We start from the raw sequence: 25,513 nt of genomic DNA, 5'->3' as shown, positions 1-25,513 counted from the left end.
TGGCATAAATGGAAAGTACGCAATTTTTCAGTAAAAAAGCACTATGATATTTTGAATTTTAGGTCTGATTTTGTAAACAAGCAGCTTTTAAGTGAGGTGTAACTTGAGGGCACACAAGACAAATCAGTGATCTGAAAAGGATACAGTAATCTGGAAAGGTTGAGAGCCACTGGTACAGAGCAATGACAAAGCACTGCAGCTTGTAACAGAGATAGCAGTGTCCCTTTGCAGGGCAAAGACCGCAAATCCACAGACATTTCTGAAATTCAACAAACAACCCCAACGAAAGGATAGATGCTGCCCATAGTTGCTTTAGGATTCCTGAAAATCCCTCAGAGATGCTGCTGCTATTTTCCAGCAGCTGACTCACACAGTTAAGCAGTGAGTATTTAATTAGTTATTGTACAGGTGCTATCAATCAACAAGAAAATGAATATGGAACATGTTCTGCAAACCAGTAGCTGAAAGTAATTAATATCTGGAAAGGAGCCATGTGAGCCAAACAGAGAAAGGAACTTGATGAGGTGCTCACTACTCCATGCCTGGCTGGGAGCAGGGGGGCTGGCTGGGGTAGCGGGGGAAGAATCGGCCAGCAGAGAGCGGGACTGACCCAGGCACATGCAGATCCCACAGCACTGTCTGTCCCGTGCACGGTCCCGGCGAAACACGAGGAGTCCGGCTATGGCTCCATAACGTGCTTGAACAGCGCTCAGGAGCACAGACCGGGCTTCTCTTCCTCCCCAAGGCATCACTCCTACGTCAGACGCAACCAGAGGCTCCCAGCGCTGATTGCGCCCCGCCTCCCAGTCACTCCCCCCGCCCTCACCAGGCTTCCGTCGGGTGCCCAGCTGGAAAACCAGAAAATACCGGACATTACACATGTCCGGTATTTTCTGAATTCTTTTTAAACTGGACAGAGGGCCCCAAAACCGTACTGTCCAGTTGAATACCGAACACCTGGCAACCCTAGCAATAGAGGCAGCTGCAGCAGGAGGGGACAGGTGCACAAGAGAGACGGTGCTGGGGGGGGGGGGGAGAGGGGAAAATCAGCTTTTAAGTCGGCTCCCGTTTCCCTCCCCACTGCTGCCTCTGATACTAGTCGATTACTCACTTACATCCCTAGAGCGTAGGAGCTAGGTGACTACTCACCTTCAAGTTTTTTGCTAGTGTGGGCCCATCTCGTCAAGATTATAGGTCTGCTGACTTTTTTGTTTGTTTAGTAGCAGTCATTCAAGCCCTCAAACCAACACCAGGGTCAGGCTCTTCTGACACCCAGCATCACTGAAGTCACATTTATTAGTTCTCGGTGCTCCACTGCCCTGTTGGGAGCGTTCCCCCCCTTATTTCCTGGCATGGATCTTATCAAGAACGACGCTTCGCAACAGCACAGTCAAAGTGCAGAGTTTTACAATGCAGGCTGCCACTGCATCACCTCTAGAGAACCTGCGTGCAATGCTCTGCCTTACTGCCATCTTGGCAGCAGTCATACTAGAGAACAATTTAGATGCAAGAGCAAGGGATTAGCAGTCCACAGACAGGAGCTCTAGACCCAGCTGTCAGACTTACTGAGTGACCTTGAAGACAGATCTTCTAACCTCCCACTCCAGCTGCCCACCTCACTGGGAGAGCGATGTACAGGCTAGTGTTTGCAAAATACTCAGAGATCCTCCAGCGAGCGGCACTGCAGAAGGACAAGTCATTGTGCTCACCTCAGTCAGGAGCCAGGGGTGATCCTGGATCAGCCGATCCCAGTCTGTGTCTGATGTCACTCTGGCATACTTGAAGCGGTTCTGAATAGCTGAGGCTGTGCAGATGTATTTGTACAGGAACTCCTTCCCTGTCTGCTCGGAGATAGCTTTAGCGGACATGGCTAGCTAGTACCTATGGGGGGAGAAGAAAAAAAAGACACACAACGTGGGTGATGTAATATCTTATTTCCTCTAGACCAGAGGAAGAGCTCTGTGAAGTACGAAAGCCTGTCTCTTCCACCAACAGCAGCTAGTTTAATAAGACACTAGCTCACCCACCTGGTCTCTCTCATCAGAGGATCAACACAGCTAGAGACGGAGACACTTAGATTTGCACAGGCATTTCATCCCTCAGGTTCAATGAGGCCAGGTGAAGCAGAGCTACTTCTCAACCCGAGCGCTATCCAGAGCGCCAAGCTCCGGCCTGCCATTCCAAAAAAACCCTACACAGTTGTGTTAATCAAGTCGCCGTTGATCAAAACTTCACCCCATCCAACAACTCCTAACACCCTTTCCATTTTCCACCCCCTCCCAGAGAAAGGGGCCTTACAGCAAGACTGAAGAGCCACCAAACTCTGCACTGAAAGAACTTTCACCGCAGATGAGGTGTCAGGTCCGTGCCTCATCACTCCTACAGGCAGTGCAACCTGCCCACAACTACAGGTCCTTGCAGAACATGAATCCTGCCACCGCACCGCCTGCAAGGGGATTCAGCCCAGCAGCAGCAGCACTGCCTGTAGCTCCCTAGGGAACCGGCTGCAGCAGGAGCTGATGATGCGAACGATGGCTGGTGAAAAAAGGAATTTCTGCCTTCCCCAAGACGGACAATCTCTTCAAATGGATTGGGACCATCAATGGCACTGCCGGGGCGCTGTATGAGGACCTGAAATACAAGCTTTCCCTGGAGTTTCCCAATGGGTATCCCTACAATGCCCCCACTGTCAAATGCCTCACCCCCTGCTACCATTCCAACACGGACATGCAGGTACATCTGCCTGGACAGCCTCCAGGACAAGCGGGCTGTATTCTACAATGTCTGGACAATCCTGTCGTCCATTCAGAGCCTGTTGGGAGAGCCGAACTTTGAAAGCCCCCCGAACACAGGTGACCGAACTCTGGAAGAACCCAGCCATCTTCAAGAAATACTTGCAGGAAACATACGTGAAGGAGGTAAAGACTTGATGCCTGCCTGAGCTGGACACAGACACACAGCTGCAGCTATCTGCTCTCTCTCGAACTGTCCTTTGACTGCTCTGTACAGGACTCGGTTTTAAATTAATTCTGGAGGTGGAACTCAGAGTTACTGTATAGACAAACTCTTGTTTAAAAAAAAAACCCCACAGGTACCCAGGGTGTTTCATCACAGGATCTGTCTCCAACATTCTTGCCACTTTTCTCCCAGCCATTAGGCTGTTTCCGAATGGCAGGAAGGCAGTATGAAAGAAATGCCTCCTTCACCCCACTACTTTTTTTCCAATGCATGGTAGGTTTCCATCATTCCCTCCTGATAGGACCTCTACCAAAGTTATGATTCTTAATGTTTTAGGAATTACTAATCAAATGCTTGTATCCGAACAGGGCAAAACCCTGCGTTGTGTTTTTCTCCTGAAACCCCTTGTTTACACCACCTCACTTTATTTTTCTAGTGCATGTGGCCTGAGAGCAGCCCAGCAGCATGTAGACTAGTTGCTAAATAGCATCTAGTTTCCTACATGGAAGGAAACTAGATGTTATTAGAATTCTGGAAGGGGATTAAGACAGGTGCTGGAAATTCTTAGATTCCTTTCCCCTGCCAAGGGATGGCCAGCAGGGAATTTGCTCCTTTAAAGACCCCAACATGAAGAACTTTATTCTTGGATTTGCAACATCAAAGTACCAAAAAGCGTTAGTTATAAATGGCACAGAAATGTTTACTGCTGCTACAAGTAAATAGTAAATCCTTATAATACAAATTCTCATTCTACTAAACCCACTTCCTTGTGACGGACACCAGTTCAAAAGCTTGTGACCCGCAGAGGTTAACAAATGGCTCAATTTTTTCTATTTTTTCCTAAGTGGTTAGCCCATTGGGGAACTGGCATAACCAACAACTCATGGATTTCTGGTCATAACAACAGTGCCCTTTCAGCTATTTGCCTTAGCAGGACTTTCCTTTGCACAGTCAGGGATGGCCGTAAGTGATAGGGTTTACACAAGCAAAGCACTTTCATTTACCATTTATTTTGTGGGGGAAAAAGGAGACATACGTGTTTCTCTTCTAATTATTGTGAACCAAGAACCACCCTAAAAAAAAGGTCAGCAGTGAGGAGTAGAAGAGCACAAAAATAAAACCGCAAACAAACCCTCAGCCACCAGTCCGGCCACAGAAGCATACAAATAAGGCTTGTCAAAGACACAAGTGGCAATCCCATCGCAGGACAGGGCTAAATAGCACACAGCAGTCCATAAAGGGAAGCAGTTTAAACAAATGCAGAGAATAGGTTCTGCTGTTGCTGTTTTTTGTGATAGCCTCCTGATTAACAACAGCCTGTACCGAGGTGGGCAGTTTCTCATCTGTGACAGAGGCCTATGCTAGGCCCATGACTGGTAATAATTATGGATTATAAATAATGACCTTCCCCTCCTCAGGGGTAGTGTTTTACATTAAAGGAAGGAATTCGCTCTCTGTGGAGAAACGGATGAGAGTCCCACAGCATTCTCCAAACAAATCTGGACTCTAACATGCTAACCCAGGAGAACCACGCAGACATTCAAAGTGCTCATGGACGTGCGTAGCTGTACTGCTGCATTGGCTGAATGCAAAAGTGCAGCCCAAGACTTAAGACCAGACTACTTTCTGGCTAGGCTACAGCACACACAATGGAATCTGTCCTACCAGGGTTACCCCTGAATCAATGTACAATACATTTGCTGACTGATGAATCAGATAGATTAAAGTTAGCTCTGTTTGCTTAGTGGGAGACTTTCCTAAACAGTACCATTGTTGTTTAGGGTGGAATTGTGGTGGTCCCTCAGTGCTATGCATATTTGGCAGTTACTAGAGTGCACACTCAGCCGTGGTCTCTATACAGTCATCCTGCAATAGCTGGAGCAGCAAGCTAGAGTTTCAATCAGATGTCCCTAGTTATGGCTGATTTAGCAACAGCCTGTAGAGGGAGAGGAAATACAGCTGCAATCAGGTGACAGCAGGATACAAAACAACAAACAAAAAACCCACAGTAACATTATCTTAATACTACTAAGAGCAGGTGGGGGCAGGTAATAGGTAAGTGGATATGCTTATGCCAATGGATTAGCTTGAAACTAACATTTCAGGATGTGGAAGGCCTGCTTCATTGCTCCAGTGGGTTGTCTCCAGATGTGGCTACAAACTGAGTTGTGTCAATACCTATGTAACGCTAGAGCTACTCAGCCACACAGCTGGGAGAGCTGCAGCACCAGGTTCCTTTAATGCAGCAGTTTCCAAGCTTTTTTTCCATTTGTGAACCTTGATGAAGTACAACCCCTTTGGAAATCTTAGTCAGGGGGAACCTGGAGGTCTGCAGATCACAGGTTGAAAACCACTGCTTTGAAGGAACAAGAGGCTTGATTGAACAGTGGTGAAACAACAGAAGCACAATATAAGGCCATTTTGAGGAGAAGGAATATCCACAGAGTATCAGTAGGATGTCTGGATACACTGAAAAGAAGATGGCAAAGTACTTCTATCAGAGCTTTTCAAGTGTGGGGATTACGGCTAGAAAGATGACCACCATCCTCTTTGCTCCCTACAGAGTCCAATCCACTGAGTCAACTGTCGAGAAGTTTTCTGCCCTTCTTAGCCCTACAGATGCCACAGAGCTTTGAGAGAGCAAGCTGGATTCTGTTTTGCACCGAACTGAGCGCCAGAGCTGATTTGATTGCAGAACCTTGATTAGCAAGGAAGCTAAAAGAAGCAGAAAGAACAGTTGGGCCATTGGGAACCAGCTGGAGTTGGCAGCACCAACAGTTAGAAGGATTCTATGATGATTTGCAAGCTGAGTTAATTTGAACTGTCATTAGCAAAAAAGAGATGGAATCTCATCAGGTCATCTTTACACAGTCACTTTCCTGAGTACAAAGTCACGGTGACAGATTGTTTTGGACAGGTAGAGCCAGAAAAGCAAGTGAATTCCTTCCCAGAATGATTTACTACTGCCTGGTTGAACTTGCTTTTAAGTGATGCTCTTTCCGGGAACTTGGGGGAGCTCCCAAGACACATGTATCTTTTATCGTGTCTGATAAAAAGCTACAATGCCCTTGGCCCCTATATCCCTAAAGAAATCCATCAGCTGCCTGCTTTAAAGTATGCCAAAGGACAGCCTCAAAGAAAACCCGTGTTGCGCTTCATTGCATTAAGATACTAAGTATGACAAAGCCATTTCTTATGTATTTTAGAGAGCTAATTAAAGATCTTGCATTTGGGGTTCTTTCTAAAGCTCTGGAATAACAGTTCAGATCTGCAAAGCACTACAGGACACAAAAATTAAACAACAAAAGGCCCTACCAACACCAACACACCCACCCACCCAATCATACAGATGACTAGGGGTCAGTACTCCTAGGTTCCATTCCTACCTCTGGGAGGGCAGTATTATCTAGTGGTTAGAACAAGGGACTAGAAATCAAGGTCCCTGGCTCCTATTCTGGCATTGCTTCTGTGTGACTTCGGGACTCTTCATGATCAGAGGCTTCCTGTGTCTGTTCTTATCCTCCTGCTCCCCTAATGAAATATGTAAAACCAGAGAAAAAACTACCTAATCCACAGAGCAGTTGCTAGACCTGGGGTATGCAAAATGCTTTGATCCTCTGATAAAAAGACGAGAATGCTGCTGTTATAGATTATGACACAAAGTCCCTCATCAAAGACTTAACACATTTTTTATTCCCGATTCATTCGGCTGTTCCTGCTGCTTGTTCCTCACCTGACCTCGTCCTCCAGACTTTATGACGTCATAGCTGCTAAGGCAAGAATGGTGAGGCCAAAGAATTATGACAGTGGAAGCAGCTAAAATATTAAAAGCAGCAAAGATCCTGCCTTCATTCAAGTGTGTCTCAGTAATAAAACTGGCATGTGTCAGAGAGAGAGGTAGGACTCCATCATAGTTTAGCTCTTCAGCAGCACAGAGTCCACTGTTCCCAGGACCGTGGGATAGTGAGAAAAATGAAAATGTGCTACTATCTGCAGAAATGTTCTGCACAATGGTCAGCAGAAAAAATTTCCACAAGGCATCAGCAGATGCCTGTTCTGTGCACGGAGTACAGGTCTCCATCTGTCAGCAAGACAATCAGAGCAGACCTGGTTAATTGCTTGTGCCTGTTCTTTAGCAAACAGAGTAAAAGCACAAACTGTTAAGTGAGGTGCATGTAATATTTGCAGCAACAAGACCTTGCAGTTTTCCAATAATTAAGTCAGTCAGACCTCAAAGCCTCACAGGCTCATTTTAAGCACCGAAAGCCTCCCTACTATATGGAATTGTAGGTGCTCAGCACCTCTGGGGAAAAAAGAACAAATATAAAGTCTCTGGAACACCCATAAGCCCCACCGTCACTCCTTCCGCCTGCCCATTTGCTTGTTGACAACACATTGTTGTAACTTTCCTGATCAAATCAAATTAGTGTCTTTTTGTAGCATTAGGTTGCAATCCTGCAAGCTACATGTATGTATGCAGACCCCTACACTGGCTGCCATGACCTTAGCAACATTCCTCAACTCACGTGAGGCATGGGATAAAGTTGGTGACCCTGTTCGCTTTCTAATCCACAATGCTCTTTGGCTGACTAACAAGCCATTCTAGCCATGCTATGCAGGCACTTCACAAAGGGCTACTGCTACTGTTAGCATTCAGTTATTTCATTATCAGAAACCCTCCCATCCCACACTGAATGGAGAATGGAGGAAGCACAGTCTGTTCCCTGTTGAATGGGAGACAACAGAGTGAAGGAGAGCGATTGGTCCAGACAACTTCAGAATATGCCATGGAAATGTATTTGAAATGTCTAGATGATACTTAGCTCCTAGGTATGCGCCAACAGAGAGCTCAGCCGAACGAAAGCCAAGTACCCTGCATTTTCTGATGGGTAAAGCGCAATAGTAAGAATTACATCATCATAATTTATTTTATGAGACATTGATTTCTCACAGAATCCACCTTCACACGTGCCTTGAATAGCTCTTGCTGTGTTTACAGAGACTTTGCAAAAGAACAGTCTACCTGCAGCAAAAATTGTTTTGCGGGCCTGCTTTGAAAGCAGCAGCATTATCTACTAAGGGGTAAAACCCAACAGCTTTTCAAGGAGCATCATAAAAATATCAACATCAGAAAGGCAAAAAGATTAAACTGGAGAGGGCCGAGGAGTTTTCATGCTTTCTGAAGAGCATAGTCTACCTACTCGACTCTGGTGAGTTGTTGCCCCCCTTGGTGCTCCATTCCTCTATCTATGCTGGTCACATCCACTAAATAGTATCAAGTTGTGCTGAAGAAAGTGACAGGAAGGGCCAGAGAGCATCTCAGGAGAAATCAAGCTGCTCCCTGATGTATCAAGAGGTCACAAGTAACATCACAAATCAACCACAGGAAAAACTCAAGACATCCCCTGTTCCCAAACTTCACACTGTGCCTCAGAATAACCTCGATATGCCAGAATACATCCTCAGTCCCCAACTCACGCTGGAGGGGTGGGAGGGGTTTTAATGACAGTTTGGAATGGATTCGGGGACAAGATTCTAGCTCTGTTTTCACACCCTGCCACAGATTCATTTTGGAGTGGGGCGGGGAGACACCAGGTGTTGAATAATCTTTCAGCATAGAACACTCAAATACAAACCCAGAAGATGTTTAAATTCACTGTGTTGTCGGCAGTAAGGGCATAATACTAGGGTTACAACTGTGGCCACAGAACTGGATTCAGTGGCCCAGAAAGCACCAACCTCCTGCCCAAAAAAGGAGGCAATCATTAATCAGCTGACCCAGACAAAGTCCGTAAACCCAGCCCTGGATGCAGCTGTGGAGGTGTTTGGACAGGGAGGACTCTGCCCCAAGAGGCAACTAGATAGAAAACAAGGAAAATCCCGGTGACCATACTGGCCTACACTTTTAGGAAGGTCAAATTCAAGATGAATAACTAGAAGGCTGCGCGTTTTGTTGACTCTGCAGGCCAAGTTCACTGCTCATACCAGGGACTTCTTGCTATTGCTTCTTCCATTCCCCACAAGCTTCCTGAGAGCCATGTTGCCATGCCCCTCCATTTCAGGGATTCCCTGTAATCTCCCACCCCTCCCTCTAATGCCAGGGGCTTAGGGTGTTTCCTTTCCCTTGGCCCATCAGGGCTGCATCTTTGTGCTCTCCATTCCCCTCTCTGCTACGCACTGGGGCTCTGCCAATTTCCCTCCCTGCAGACAATGTTCTCCCTTTCTCCTCCATCATCAGGGACTCTGCATGCCCTCCATCTCCTCCAATGCCAGGGGCTCTGTGTGCATTTCTATTCTCCTCCTTCCCCTCTCCTAGAGAAGAGGTTCAAACTGCTCTGCTTAGCTAGATACCAGAGGCTCCTCACGTCTCTCCTCCTGTCTTCCGATTTTCACCAAAACTAACAGGGCTCATCTGTTCCCCGAAGCTTAGAACAGTCCCTGAAATGGTGGAATTGATCAGACACCTGGTTCAAAAATCACTGTGTTACGGACAGACAGAAATGCCACTCGGTTGGGCATGAGGCTCCAAACTCAGCCCATAAACAACCTAACATTTATTTTCCACCAAAAAACCTAGCAGCATTCAAAGAGGACACAACATTTATATGGAAAATGAGAACCTACGGTTGTGTTCGGAAGGCCATATGCTCTTATAGATTGGTTCAAACCGTGAAGCCGGAGGGTTGATAAACCTGCAACCAATCATTAGCCAATGGGATTGAGGAAGAAACTTCCACTAGGGACAATTTATTCCAGAATTGTTCATCACGGTTTTGCACCTGTCTCTGAAACTGCTTGTATTAGCTACTTCCAGAGAAATCCCTGGCTACGCCATAATTCTTATCCCTTCCAACTGTCAGAAGAAATTAAACATTTGGGGGTGGACATGCACATATTATTTGGTAAGAGAATAAGCTACCCCGACCTCTTTGCAGGGCCAGCTGCTAAACAGAATTCAACATGACTCTTCCAAAACGCTTTCCATTAAACTCTGTGAGGGTCTGACACTGGTTCCCTGCAAAAATGCCAGTTACTGTGTTTAGAAAACCATAAGACAGTGGTTCCCAACACGGTGCCCGCGGGCGCCATGGCGCCCGCTGGGGCATTTATCTGCGCCCGCCTAGTGACCAGGGCCGGCCCAAGCCTTTCTTGTGTCCTGGGCCCCGGGCGCCCAGCGCATGCGCGGGCACCACCCCCGGCCATGCGGCAGCCCCAAAAGGTTGGGGACCACTGCCATAAGATTTCAAATTGTGTTACCACTTCATAAATAGACACTTTCCTTATAGCCATCCCAATGCTCATTAGAAACTCCAGAGAGGGTAAAGGAAACTGACATAAGAAGCCATGTTCTCTGGGGCTCGGAAATATTTACTTCCCTCTGCCAAGAAAAATTTCTCCTATCAAAGCAGCTGGCAGGATTTGTTCTCAGGAAAGTCAGTCAAGCATATTAAGAAGGGAGAAGAAAAAAATATTCATACTGCGGATGACAATCTAGACAGGTCTGAGTGGCAGAATGCTGACTCTGCTGTAGCTTGACAGATGCCTATAATTTGAGTTGGTGAGGACTGGCTGAAGGCAAAAATACCACCTAATGGAATGGCACAGCATGGAGGAAGTCAGAAAGAGCATTTTAGATAAAGCAATCAGGGTATGACCCCCCCTCAACTTCTGTAAAAAGATCCCTGAGGTCTGCCGTACCCACTAAGAGCAAGTGAGACGCTGGATTTTAACGACTAGTTTCTTTTAGAGCATACACGTCAAACCACCTGGAACTCAGGTTTGTTTGACTGGGAAAGAAAAGAGGATTCAGCAGTTTCGGGATTTCAAAGCAGGATCTCTGAACTATTCCCTCAAGTAAAAACTGGTCAGATTTGTTTAGGAAAATGAATCTATTGAGAATTCTTAAATTAAAGTTTGCCACCATGTGGCACTGTTTGCCATTTCTGGGAACACTGTGAAACTGACGTTGGTAACAAGATGAGCTTACAATAACTGATGAATACAGAGCTACAACATCTGAAGTCTTGTCTAGACTTACCTGGAAGGTCAAATTAAGATATGCAACTTCAGCTACATTTATTGTGTAACTGGAGTCAACGTACCTTAATTCGATCATCAGCACCGTCTCCACAGCTGGAGGTTGACGGGAGCAAACGTTCCCATCGACTTCCCTTGCTCCTCATGAATTGAGGAGTTCCTGCATCGACAGGGCCACTCAGCATTTGATTTAGTGGGTCTTTATACAGCTACACTCTTACATCCCTAGTAAACGAGCTGCCAATAAGCATGAGCTTATCGGTTACCCATATGGATGGCTACATGCAGCTCCCTGTCCTGCTCCTGAGGAGCCAGCTGCTATTCAGTGCTCCTGCCTCTGGTAGAGCTGGCTCACCGGAAGCAGGGCAGGAGGCAGGAGCTGGTTCTCGCAGTACATTGGCTTCTGGGGAGCTGCCTGCCACCCTGTGCTACTGCAGCGCGGGGCAGCAGGCAAGAGCCAGTACATTCAGGGAGCTGGCTTAAAAGCAGGTTCCCAGCATGCACCAGCTCCCAGGGAGCTGGCTGCTGCCCCTTGTGTAACCACTGAAATTTTCAGCAGTTATACAGTTAGCAAAATTACACTCATTTTAACATCTTGTCAGGGTAGTCAAACACTGGAATAAATTGCCCAGGGAGGTTGTGGATACTCCATCTCTGGAGATATTTAAGAGTAGGTTAGATACATGTCTATCAGGGATGGTCTAGCTGGGTCCTGCCGTGAGGGCAGGGGACTGGACTCAATGACCTCTCGAGGTCCCTTCCAGTCCTACTATTCTATGATTCTATCCCTAGTTGTTACTAGACCCGCTAAATCAAACTCCAGAAGATGGACTGCCACAGTGTGGATCTTCCTGGTAGTAAAGACTCGGCTTAGTATCTTTTCAGGAGCAGCTACTAAGATGACTCTTGAATTAAGGGTCTCGTCTAATCCTCAGTTCAGATCTCTGGGGACAGCAGTTTTTGAAGCTTAAGAGGATGGGGAAAATAATCAGGTGTTGTTCTTAGAACAATTTCCCTTCTCACTTCTTAGAAGCAGGGGCACCAGGCAGTATCTTGTTAGATCCTGGATAGAGATCCTGTTTACCTAGCACAACCAGCAGAGAGAAACTTTTAAACTCTCTCCTCAATGCAACAGATGGCAGATTGAATCAATATGAATGGGAATAAAGCAATTCTAAAGCAAACAATGATCCTCCCCTTTGCGCTAAGCTGCCGTCAGCAATGCTGGGCCTGCCTTGTATTCATTCAGCTGGCCTCTTGCTTTTCAGAAGTGAGACGTCAAACCTCCAACTGGCAGAGAGACATTCTGCCAGATCTGCTGTGGACCATGTTTATGAATCTTGTTTGTAAAACCAGCGATCGATATAATCTGAACTCTGGATAGGTGCAGCCAAAAACCTTCACTATTGTGGCCAAATCTGCATCTCTTTTTCATGCCAAGAAATGTCTTAACTACTCTCCTGGTTTCCCAAGAACACATCGAGCTGTTGCTTGGGTATCAAATATGCAGTCACACTCGATAGAGCTAGGGATGTAAGAATGTAACCCCTCTGAACGATTCAGTGATAAGCATACGCTTATCAGTTTCCATTATGGTTACACCCTGGCTCCCAACCTTGCTCCCAGGCAGCTGGCTCTGCTCTGCTGACTCTGTATCAGAGCCTGCAGCATGGGACGGCAGCCAGCTCCCCAGGAGAAGGACCAGCAGCTGGGAGCTGCTGCGTGTAAGCCACCTCCCGGCATGCACTGGCTTCGACTGCCAGCCCTGCTCCCAGGGAGCTGGCTGCCACCCCACACTAAAAGCTCTCCAGTATAAAGCTGGAGAGCTTGCCATTCAGTCACCTCTCTGGAAGCATGTACGCTTATATTGCAGAGCCCAGAACATGTAACTGTGTAACTGCTGAGATGTTTGATGGTTAAACAATTACATTATTAATATTTTTTTGTCGTCTCTAAATAGAGCAAAGTGTTTATTCATCTAAGGCTAGGTCTAAACTACACGCCTCTGTCGGCAGAGGGATGTAAAGTAGACGTATCTAAAGTGCAAATGAAGTGGGGATTTAAATATCATGCGCTTCATTTGCATGACAACGGGATATTATCAGGAGTACAGGATCTTTCGAAATGGGGTATTTCTGTCGAAAATGCCCTTTCTACACTGCCAGGTTTTTCCTAAAAAAACCGTTTTGGAATAAAACGGCAGCTGCCATTATGCAAATGAAGCACAGGATATTTAAATCCCCGCTTCATCTGCACTTTCGATATGTCTAATTTACATCCCTCTGCCGACAGAGGGGTGTAGTTTAGACTTAGCCTTAGTAGCTCACAGGAGCTTCCTTTTAGGTTACATGCCAGCGCTGCTTCCAAACACTCTAAAAATACAGGATACTGAGATCAAAGCTTTCCATGGGAGCCATCAGCACACAGTCCCTGTGGATATAGACATAGGCACAGAGTGAGGGTACGTCTAGACTACATGCCTCTGTCGCCAGAGGCATGTAGATTAGGCTACCAGACATAGGAAAATGAAGCGGCGATTTAAATAATCGCCGCTTCATTTAAATTTACATGGCTGCCGCGCTGAGCTGACAAACAGCTGATCAGCCATGTAAATTTTCCTATGTCTGGTAGCCTAATCTACATACCTCCGGCGACAGAGGCATGTAGTCTAGACGTACCCTAAGTTAAGGGCTTCATCTCACTTGCTTCAGTCTTTACAGGCGCTTTTTAATGTAGGTAAGTCGTCAACTTGGTATTTCTTGTTCTTCCTCAATTTCGATGGTCTCTTCCTAGCAGAAATGACGAGTAGTCCCTGTGGCACCTTAGAGACTAACAAAAATATACATATAGTATCATGAGCTTTCGTGGGCAAAACCCACTTCCTCAGATGAGATGATGTAAAATTCTGCACAATCAGTTAACTGGTTAAATGTGAATTTAATTGGCTAACTAATTAAAGGGAAATGGCAGAGCTACAATTCATCTGCAAATCTGACACTATCAGTTTAGGATGAAACAAAGACTGTGAATGGCTAGCCAACTACAAAAGCAGTTTCTCCTCCCTCAGTGTTCACACCTCCACATCCGCTGCTAGAAGGGGGCCTCATCTTCCCTGACTGAATTGACCTCATTATCTCTAACCTTTCTCTTGATTGAACTTCTTTTCTTATGCCTGTATATTGATACCTGCCTCTGGAATTTCCACTACATGCATCTGACGAAGTGGGTCATTGCCCACGAAAGCTCCTACTCCTGTTAGTCTATAAGGTGCCACCGGACTTCTCGTTGTTTTTGCCGATTCAGACTAACATGGCTGCCCCTCTGATAATTAAGGCGGGGGGGAGGGAGGACAGCTCTCCCCCCACCCACCCACTGCAGCCAAGCTGGAGCAGCCCCTGCCTGTGAAGTTCACAGGCTCCCTACAGACAGAGGCTGCTCCACACGCCCAGAGCAGCCCCTGTCCGCAGTGGGCCCCACAGGGCTGGGGCAGCCCCCTGCCCATAGCAAGCAAGCGGGGAGTTGCTCCAGCCCTCACCAATTAACCTTTTGCCTCCTTACCGCCTAGTTACATGATCACCTGTATTCTCACTCGGGGAAGGGCAGGGGCAGCTATGGGAATGAGACTGGTTAAAGACCCTGCTCCTATGAGACTCCGTACCAATCTAAGGTCCAGCTCCCACTCGAGTTCATGGTATTTTGCTCTCAGTTACATGGAAGCAAAGCACGGTGTACTTATATCTAGGTCACGCTTTGTTCAGAACCATTCTACCTAACTGCAGTCACGCTTGAACATCGCTGATGCTGGTAGACAAGAGTTACTTACTAAAAGTTTGTTCTTTTGAGAATCAACCACCATGCTAAAGACTACCCTCCTTCCCCGGTCATTCATTAACGCCAAGACCAACAAATAATAATCACAGCCTACTGGGGCAAGGCAAGCCACATCAGCATCCTTCTAGGAGCAACTTACCTAGTTCTGGTCAGAGCACATGCAGGGTCTTAAAGGGAGAGGAAGGACAATTCAAAAAGTGAAGCTGGAAGGTTTACACTCCTGGTGCTAGAGAGAGAAAAAAACAAATTCTAGAGATGTCACTAGGTTCTCTGGAAAGACCTAACATGCTGACATTAAGAAAGGTTCAAGGGAGATGCCACACAGTAAATACAAGCATCTTGGGTGTCAGCTAAATCTAGATTATTTAGGTTATGAAATCCTAAATCCCAGCACCATTTATCTACAACAGGGTCAAAACCCAAGAGGCCAGGTAGTAAGTATGCTCTGCTCAGCCATGTTGCAGACAAGCCCCCCCCCGGCATAACTGTCTCCCACAGAATACAGAGACCTGAACGCTGACAAAAGGGAGAGCCAGGAACGGATCCAGTGTCCTGAGCAGAGAACTGAGAGCTCTAAACCCAACTCTAGAGGTCCAGCTCTTCTGTATCTTTCCCCAGCTGTAAAAATGATAGTGTAGAGATAGTACAACCCTGCCTCCCGCGATGGGTGTAATAAGCATTGTTTGGGCAGCGCACTGACCTGTTATTAGCCATATTCTAGCCTCACTGTTTGTGCAGAACTCCCCAATCGTGTCCTTGGGAGTCCTCTGCTTGGGAGAAAACTGAAACATGTCCCTATACCAAGGGTTCATTTTGAGTTAGAATAAAGAAATACCATGGCCACAAGGAATCAGGCACACCATCAGCTGGGGAGGGGTTAAGCAAAGAGAGGGTTTGGTACAGGGCTTGCCTATTGCAGGCACTACTGAGATATAAATAATACATTTAGGATGTGCCAGATAGGAATAAGTTCCTTACCCTATTAAAGAAGTGAAGCAAAAGAGAAAGGGATAATGTATTCAACATGCAACAGGACTTCAGCCTTCAATGCTTGGACTCGGAGATGAAAAATGCAGTTTTAGGCAGAAAAACGTGAAGTGTAAAGCAAAAGAATTTTATAAAGCACCAAAAGAAGAGGAGGCGGCTGAAACAAGCAGGCAAAAGAGAGCTTGGGAAGTGGTTGAAGCCTTTGGTTCCACTCACAGTAGAGACGAGCAATCAGGTAGGCTACTGCGTCATTTCACCCGAGAACGCAGCAAACACACAAGAGAGGATAAGACCCCAAAGGGTATCGGGATCCAGGCTTGAGGAACTGCCACAGCACAGGGACCCTACTTGGGAAGCCGGTTTGCGCAGACCCCTTCTGTGATCTAACAAAGAAATCAAGAGCCCTTTATCTGGGCTTTTATTTGGGTGTTTGCCCCAGCACCTCTGAAATAAGCTGGTACATTTATTATGTCTTCTTAGCCAAGCTCTCAGAACCCTGGTCAGATACGGATGTTGCCCCTGGTTTTACAGATCAGGGAACTCAGGCAGAGAGATGAAGTGCCTTGCCCAAAGGCCACAGAGCTGAAATCAGAATTCAGGAGTTCCTGATTCCCAGCCCAATATTCAGGTCACACCACTTCCCACCTTCAACTGTTACCATCAGTGTTATAGAAACCCTGCGTATATTAGCAACACACAGAAATCTTCCTTCGGGGGCCTTTTGTAACATACAGCAGGCTAAAAGCCACTGGGACCAGTGTAAAGTACCAGTACATCCAATGTAACATCACCACTTCCTGCTTCCCCTCCCTCTGAAAAATGAGAGATCACAAGAAAGGAAAATGTGATTTGCAACTCACCAGGCTCAAACAGCTCACACAGCTCACACAGCAAGGACTACAATGCCTACAGGTCAACACATCTAACACCAAGATATTTAAACTCTCTATTAAAAATGTCTTAATTCAGTCGCATCAAGATTGGAATCACAGTACCAGAGACTCCACAAACAAAGTTATTGTAAATTAATTATTAATTATTATTATTATTAAATTATTGTAAATTGTGAATAATCTGGCAGTTAGATTATTATTTGGCCAATTGCCTTTGTCATGCCAAATTTCCAAAATAGAACATGAAAGAATGAGTGAGGGGAAGCAGCTAACAGGGAAGAGAGAAAACCAGAGGCCATGATCACTTAAGTTCTACAAAGCATCTCAGTTCCTGGATAGTTGGGCCAGGACTAAATTATCTTTAAACTCTTCTGCATTTCAAGGAGGAGAATCTAAGCTCAATGCCTAGTTTTGCAGAAATACCAGCCTGGGGCAAGCTCGGAGCATTCTGAAGATGTCGATGCAGCTAAGTCTTACTGTGGTTTTTGAAAACTGGATATTTTTCTTTTAGAACAGTACTGTTTTACATGACTAACGGCAGAATACACATACCGCCACTTGCTGCCAGACTCAGTAAGAAATAAAATTCGCTAAGTGGGAAAATGTTGAGAGGCATTTCAGAAGTCAGTTATAGGAGACAACAGGTGAGTCAGTGACAGGCTAAATCAGACAGAGAAAGCAAACATGCCAGAGAAGGAAGGAAAAATTAAAATGGGTTATCTAGGGGTTGGATTTATTGGCATAATAAACATCGCTGAGAATGTGTCAGGCTAGGTCTGTAGCTCCTGGATGTTCATAATATTTGTCACACCGGCAACCATAACAAAGTAAAATCAACTCGAAGGAGAATGACTTGCATAGTTAACTGCTCATGCCTGACTTTGCCTCCATAAGGAAACCCGGCTTCTGGCAGGCACCTCGCACAGCGTCGTTAAAGCCAAAAACTTACTGCAGGAAGGTGTTTCAATGGAGTCGGCCCTAGCAAGGGAGCAGCCCCCAGCGGCTCTGCAACCTGGTGCTGCCATTGCTACCGGCCCGGCGGGGGTGTGAACAGAAGGGCGGCCTTTCCCACGGACTTTGCGCGCTCGGGGGCAAGGGAGCACTGGCTCTCCCACCCCGGCTGCGGCGTGTCAGCTTTTCCTGCCGCACTCGCCTCCCGGAGCAGGAACCAGAGCCGCCCCCGCGCAGCACGGCGCGAGAGGAAGCGCACAGCCCGCATGGGCAGCTCTCAGAGCGCGGCCCTCCCCACCCACGACCGGCTGCTGGCCGGGATCTCTGCGCCTTCCCCTGCAGCCCCCCCTCTCCCAAAAGAGCCCCCCCCCCATTGCACCGCCCCGCAGCAATGCGCGTGGCAAAGGGGCCAGCCCCGGCCGGGCAGGGGACTCACCCCGCTGCAAGCGCTGCTCCGCGGCCGGCCCGTGCCCCGCTCCGGCTGCCACCCGGCGGCTCGCAGGCTCCTTTTGTTCAGCGCCCGCCCCACGGCTCATATGGCTAGATGCACTCGCCGCCGCGGGATTGGGCCGCGCGCTCCCCACGTGCCCTGGCCCGAGCAGGGGGCCAGCGGCCGATTAGCTCCGGGAGGCAGAACACACCATGGGCTGGGTCGCTCGCAGAGGCTTGTGGGAGTTGTAGTTCTTCCCCCCCCCTCCCCGCCCCCGCCCACTCGGGCTGGGCGCTGCTTGCCAGCAGCCGAGCAATGAGGTGGAGAGTCCGGGAAGGCTGCCCTCGCCTGTGCATCAGAGGCAGGGCGTGCAAGGAGATTACAGCCACTCGAGTCATCCCTTGGGTAGCAGGATGATGGTTGGAGCAACTCCCTGGGCTGGTGCATTGCTCATGGCTTGGCAGGGTGGGGGAGCGACAGGGTGTCGTTGCCCAGCTTTATAAATCGACCGCTCCAAATGTCGCTGGAGCCCTCGTTGCTGTTTAGAGGCCAAACGGAGATGGGGAAAGGGCGATGCAGTCACAGCCAAGGACTGCATTGTGCACACTAAGTGGCCTGCTTAAATCATGCCCACTGGCAAACAGGAGTTAAGCAAGCGATGAGAGTTCTCTGGGCACGTGTTAGAAAGAGGTCGGCCAGGAGAAGGGCTCCAAAAAAAAAAAAAAAAAAAAAAAGCATTGTGGCATGGCCAAGAGTGATTTTGTGTTACACCCTGCATTGACCGCTGCATGCTTGAGTCTGCAGATATTATCTAGTTATATAAATAAAGAATTGCTTGTGCATCCTACTGATTATGTTGTAGCCATCTACCAATAGATTAAATGTCCTTTCCTTTGGGGCTAATATAATAATCCTTTAGCCTTCTTAGTGCCTTTCATCTGAGGCTCTTAAAGAATTTTATCAACATTAATTAACCCTCTTAACCTGCCCTGGAGTATAGTCAGTATTCCAGGTAGTGACACTGTCATGATGGGTGCCATAGATAGGATTGTAATAACAATAAATTGGACCACTCCCTATACGCCACTGTCATAAGAACAGCCACGCTGGGTCAGACCAAAGGTCCATCCAGCTCAGTACCCTGTCTGCCTACAGTGGCCAATGCCAGGTGTCCCAGAGGGAGTGAACTGAAAAGGTACTGATCAAGCAATCTCTCTCCTGCCATCCATCTCCACCCTCTGATGAACAGAAGCTAGGGACACCATTCCTTACCCATACGGCTAACAGCCATTACATGAACTTAAATTCATGGAAGTTATCTAGTTCTCTTTTAAACACTGTTATAGTCCTAGCCTTCACAACCTCCTCAGGCAAGGAGTTCCACAGATTGACTGTGTGAAGAAGAACTTCCTTTTATTTGTTTTAAACATGCTGCCCATTAGTTTCATTTGGTGGCCTCTAGTTCTTATATTATGGGAACAAGTAAATGACTTTTCCTTATTCACTTTCTCCACACCACTTATGGTTTTATAGACCTCTATCATATCCCCCCTTAGTCTCTTCTCTTCCAAGCTGAAAAGTCCTAGTCTCTTTAATCTCTCCTCATATAGGACCCATTCCAAACCCCTAATCATTTTAGTTGTCCTTCTTTGAACCTTTTCTAATGCCAGTATATCTTTTTTGAGATGAGGAGACCACATCTGTATGCAGTATTCAAGATGTAGGCATACCATGGATTTATATAAGGGCAATACAATATTCTCTGTCTTATTCTCTCTCTCTTTTTTAATAATTCCTAACATCCTGTTTGCTTTTTTCACTGCCACTGCACACTGCATGGATTTCTTCAGAGAACTATCCATGATGACTAAAAGATCTCTTTCCTGATAAGCTGTAGCTAAATTAGCACCCATTAGCATATCATCATAGTATATGTATAGTTGGGGTTATTCTTTCCAATGTGCATTACTTTACATTTATCCACATTAAATTTAAATTTGCCATTTGTTGCCCAATCACTTAGTTTGGTGAGATCTTTTTTAAGTTCTTTACAGTCTGCTTTGGTCTTAACTATCTTGAACAATTTAGTATTATCTGCAAACTTTGCCACTTCACTGTTTACCCTTTTCTCCAGATCATTTATGAATAAGTTGAATAGGATTGGTCCTATGACTGACCCTTGGGGAACACCACAAGTTACCCCTCTCCATTCTGAAAATTTACCATTGATTCCTACCCTTTGTTTCCTGTCTTTTAACCAGTTCTCAGTCCATGAAAGGATCTTCCCTGTTATCTCATGACAACGTAATTTACGTAAGAGCCTTTGGTGAGGGACCTTGTCAAAGCTTTCTGGAAATTTAAATACGCTAGATCTACTGGATCCCTCTTGTCCACGTTTGTTGACCCCTTCAAAGAACTCTAACAGATTAGTAAGACATGATTTCCCTTTACAGAAGCCATGTTGACTTTTGCCCAACAAATTATGTTCTTCTACATGTCTGAATTTTATTCTTTACTATTGTTTCAACTAATTTGCCTGGTACTGACGTTAGACTTACCGGTCTGTAATTGCCGGGATCGCCTCTAGAGCCCTTTTTAAATATCGGTGTTACATTAGCTATCTTACAGTCATTGGGCACAGAAGCTAATTTAAAGGATAGGTTACAAACCATAGTTAATAGTTCCGCAATTTCACATTTGAGTTCTTTCAGAACTCTTGGGCGAATGCCATCTGGTCCTGGTGACTTGTTACTGTTAAGTTTATCAATTAATTCCGAAACTTCCTCTAATGACACTTCAATCTGTGACAGGTTCTCAGATTTGTCACCTACAAAGGACGGGTCAGGTTAGGGAAACTCCCTAACATCCTCAGCTGTGAAGACTGAAGCAAAGAATTTATTTAGTTTCTCCACAATGACTTTATCATCTTTACGTGCTCCTTTTGTATCTCTGTCATCCAGGGGTCCCACTGGTTGTTTAGCAGGCTTCATGCTTCTGATATACTTAAAAAACATTTTATTATTAGTGTTTGAGTTTTTGGCTAGCTGTTCTTTAAACTCCTTTTTGGTTTTTCTGATTACATTTTTATACTTAATTTGGCAGTGTTTATGCTCCATTCTATTTACCTCACTAGGATTTGACTTCCTCTTTTTAAAAGATGCCTTTTTATCTCTCACTGCTTCTTTTACATGGTTAAACCAACCCACGGTGGCTCTTTTTCAGTTCTTCTACTATGCTTTTAATTTGGGGTATACATTTAAGTTAGGCCTCTATTATGGTGTCTTTGAAAAGAGTCCATGCAGCTTGTAGGGATTTTACTGTAGTCACTGTACCTTTTAATTTCTGTTTAACTAACCTCCTCATTTTTGCATAGTTCTCCTTTTTGAAATTAAATGCCACAGTGTTGGGCTTCTGAGGTGTTTTTCCCACCACAGGAATGTTAAATGTTATTATATTATGGTCACTATTTCCAAGCGGTCCTGTTATAGTTACCTCTTGGACCAGAACCTGCGTGGCACTCAGGACTAAATTGAGAATTGCCTCTCCCCTTGTGGGTTCCTGTACCAGCTGCTCCAAGAAGCAATCGTTTAAGGTATCAAGAAGTTTTGTCTCTGCATCTCGTCCTGAGGTGACGTGTACCCAGTCAACATGGGGATAGTTGAAATCCCCCACTATTATTGAGTTCTTTGTTTTGATAGCCTCTCTAATCTCCCTTAGCATTTCATAGTCACTATTTCTGTCATGGTCAGGTGGTCGATAATTATATTCTTATTAGAGCCGGGAATTACTATCCATAGAGATTCTATAGAACATGTTGATTCATTTAAGATTTTTACTTCATTTGATTCTAAATTTTCTTTCATATGTAGTGCCACTCCCACACCCACATGACCTGTTCTGTCCTTCCGATATATTTTGTACCCTGGAATGACTGTCCCATTGATTGTCTTCATTTCACCAGGTTTCTGTGATGCCTATTATTATCAGTAGCCTCCTTTAACAGCAGGCACATTAGTTCACCTATCTTATTTTTTAGACTTCTAGCATTTGTGTACAAGCATTTTAAAAACTTGTCACTGTTTATTTGTCTGCCCTTCTCTGATGTGTCAGATTCTTTTTTATGTGAATGTTTTTAGTCTGATCTGGCCCATTCTTTATCCTCTTCCATCCTCTCCTCCTGACTAAAACCTAGAGAATCTCTATCAATAGACTCTCCTCTAAGAGACGTCTCTGTTTGATCCACGTGCTCCTCTGCACCAATCAGCTTTTCCCCCATCTCTTAGTTTAAAAACTGCTCTGCGACCTTTTTAATATTAAGTGCCAGCAGTCTGGATCCACTTTGGTTTAGGTGGAGCCCATCCTTCCTATATAGGCTCCCCCTCTCCCAAAAGTTTCCCCAGTTCTTTATAAATCTAAACCCCTCCTCCCTACACCATCGTCTCATCCATGCATTGAGACTGAAGCTCTTCCTGCCTACCTGGCCCTGCGCGTGGAACTGAAAGAATTTCTGAGAATCCCACCATAGAGGTCCTGGATTTCAGTTTCTCTCCTAGCAGCCTAAGTTTGGCCGCCAGGACGTCTCTGCTACCCTTGCCTATGTCATTGGTACCTACATGTACCATGATTACCGGCTCCTCCCCAGCACTACACATAAGTCTATCCTCAACCCTATTATCCTACCACACTTTCCTACCATACCACTGCTGTCACACACAATGTCCACTCCTCTTTCCACTCTCCTAGGTCCTCCCCATCTTGGCAGGACAACAGCTTTTTGGCCAGCCCTCCAACAATGTGCTTCTCCCATGCAGCTTATTGGTGCTAACCTGCCACCAAATAAAATGTAATTTTATTTGTAGTAGTAGAAGGAAATCACTAATTGTGGCAACACTTTGGGACGGAACCCCATCACCAGGCCTCATGTGGTTTAACTGTCTTTTCATAGTACAATTATAATGATCACCAATTCTTTGTATTTACAGGCACTTTTATACAGTGTGGATCAGGGTATCATTTCCAAATGGGAAACCTACCTGAGGAGTGGAGTGGTGAAGTGGCAGGCCCCACAACACAGAGTCAGGAACAGTATCCAGCAGTTCTAATTCCCGGTCCTGTGCTCACTTTTAGATCAAGCTCCCAGTGGCATCCATCAGGTCTTCTCTGCTTGTTTGGGGCAGATATTTCTAGCCTGTGACTAAAGCAAATCCTCGTGTTATTCCCAACGCACTAGTACAGGGTGGCCAACCTAAACCGGAGAAGGAGCCAGAATTTACCAATGCACATTACCAAAGAGCAACAGTTCTATGTCACCAGCTCTGATCTTCTGCCCACCACCACTCTCAGCACATCCCACCCACTGGCAGCCCCATCGGTCAGTGCCTCCTTCTCCTTTTCCTCCTGCCCACTGTGATCAGCTCTTTCTCAGTGGGAGACACTGGAGGGGGGAAGATGGGTGTGAAAGGCTCAGTGGAGTGGCAGGATCCTAGGGGGAAAAGGGTCTGTGGGTTGAACAGTGAGCACTCTCTGGCCTAGTGATAAGTTGGTACCAGTAGCTCCAGCCCTGGATTTGGTACCTATGCAAGGAGCTGCATATTAACTTCTGAAGAGCCGCATGTGGCCCTGGAGCCTCAGGTTGGCCACTTGTGCTCTAGTACTTTGCTCTTCTAAAGCACCATTTCCCGGAGGCCCTGATCCTGCAATGAGATGTGAACAGAGGCAGGGATCTGCCTTCTCGTTCTTCTTGCAGGATTGGGATGTCAGTGTGTTGCACACATTCATGAAGCCTCCTAAGTCTCTCAAGATCAAAGAGACTTATTTCCTCACTTCATAATGGAGGAACCAAGTCTTGGAGCGGGGAAGTGACTTGCCTGAGTTCACACAGCAAGTCAGTGATAAAACTGTGAACACCTCAGTGCCCTTCTTTAAATATAAGAGGATGTTCCCTCCTTGAGATTACTGTGGGTATAACAGTAAGCACGCTGCCAACAGAAATTAGTTAACAAAGGGTTACCATCAACTGTCCCCAGTTCTCCCTCTTTGGAGCACAGGATTTGCTACCCTGAATCTGCACCTTGGTCTTCTCGGGTGGTATTCCCACCCCACTGTCCCTCCACCAATGGACAAGGGGTTTCTCATCCCACAAGCCTTACGCAACACTGGACAGGAGATCAGTTTATGCTCTGGAGCGTGAGACGGGATTAGCACATGCCACTGCAAATATTGACCAGGAAATTCTCTAGCCCTTTTCAAAACCCAGCCCCAGGTCTTGACTTTTCCTAAATGAAGCAATTACATGTTACAGAGCCCGAATTAAATTGCTGTGATCAGAACCCCACTTGGGCTGGCCTCGCATTCCCTGTACAGTATCATGTGCTATATATGCCAGACAACTACCACACCCACTATGAGTCAGCAGGACATTAAACTTAGCAGGGCTTTATCCAGGGCCAAAATAAAGTCAAAACTAATATGTTTTGATAGTACAAGGGTGATGCAGAATCTCTCAGTCACCATTTCTCTTTTGGGAGGTGGGGGAGGAGCAGAGAGAGAGTCAAGATACCATCTCTGCCCCAGAAGATTGTCAACCCAGACTGACTAACCCCGCCTAGACATCAAATTCAGGGCCTGCCTCCTCAGTACCCTTGCCTTATTCAGAACTCCACAGGAGGACCAGGCAGAAGAACCAGTTCTATGTGTCAGCAATGACCGTGTGAAGCGTTTACATAATCACTTTCAGGGACTTGGCTGCAACAGGAGCTTGCTTCAGACTCCCCCGCTGTTCTTCCAGAGTTTGGAAACATCCAGCCATGGGAACAAAGCCAGACAGAAGATGACTGATTCCACATGCTCAGCTGATCAGATCTGGTGGCTCAGGATACATGGGTGAAAGTGACCAAAGGCAAGCAGGATACTGTACTCAGTGGCTAGAGGGGTCCCCAAGAACTTGACTAGCATAACAAGAGGATGTCTAGCCTTTGAAACTCATATTAATATGGGCTGGTGAGCGGCTCCACCCTGCCATAATCTCTGCTTATACCTCACTGCCTACTTATCCTTCTCTTAAGATTCATTCCTGCCCACTCCCCTTGCTTCCTTTACTCACGGCTGATTTTGTGTCACCTTCCCCATGGCCTTCCACCTGAACAGCCTTCCAAGAGAAATGTAATGAGCACCTTTCTTGCAGCTCACATCTGAAAACCCAACTGATCTGCAAGGCCTCTGAGTGGTAAAATGACCCAAGCGTTTCACCCTGTTCGCGCTCTGTGTTGGGCTGGATTGTTAGTCTAGTCATGAATTCATTGAAGCTAGGGGATGTGAATCATCACCAAGGGGCAGCCCTTTGCCCATGGCCCACCGTGAGTGGAGGGCTGCACCAGCCCTGTGGGGCTGCCGGCTCCCAGACCACATGAGCTAGGAGTTGGCAGCC

At 46.3% G+C, this 25,513-nt stretch overlaps 1 protein-coding gene across 5 annotated transcripts in view; it reads right to left on the bottom strand.

The window, feature by feature from the left end:
• Positions 1–25,513, bottom strand: part of ACLY (ATP citrate lyase) — a 67,732-nt gene that overhangs the window by 41,683 nt on the left and 536 nt on the right. The window contains exons 1-3 of one of the 5 annotated variants that reach the window (XM_075911561.1): positions 18,094–18,278; positions 14,966–15,052; positions 1,710–1,881 (exon numbers count right to left, since the gene is read on the bottom strand). In XM_075911561.1, the coding sequence (XP_075767676.1) occupies positions 1,710–1,868 (159 nt within the window). In that variant the 5' untranslated portion in view covers positions 1,869–1,881; positions 14,966–15,052; positions 18,094–18,278. Of the gene's footprint in view, positions 1–1,709; positions 1,882–14,965; positions 15,053–17,655; positions 17,863–18,093; positions 18,306–23,120; positions 23,282–25,513 lie in introns of those variants that run through there. The other 4 variants (XM_075911562.1, XM_075911560.1, XM_075911564.1 and 1 more) reach the window with 4 other exon arrangements.

This window comes from Pelodiscus sinensis, chromosome 29, assembly GCF_049634645.1.
Source record: "Pelodiscus sinensis isolate JC-2024 chromosome 29, ASM4963464v1, whole genome shotgun sequence".
NCBI lineage: Eukaryota > Metazoa > Chordata > Testudines > Trionychidae > Pelodiscus > Pelodiscus sinensis.
This window is presented reverse-complemented; position numbering and strand designations above follow the sequence as displayed.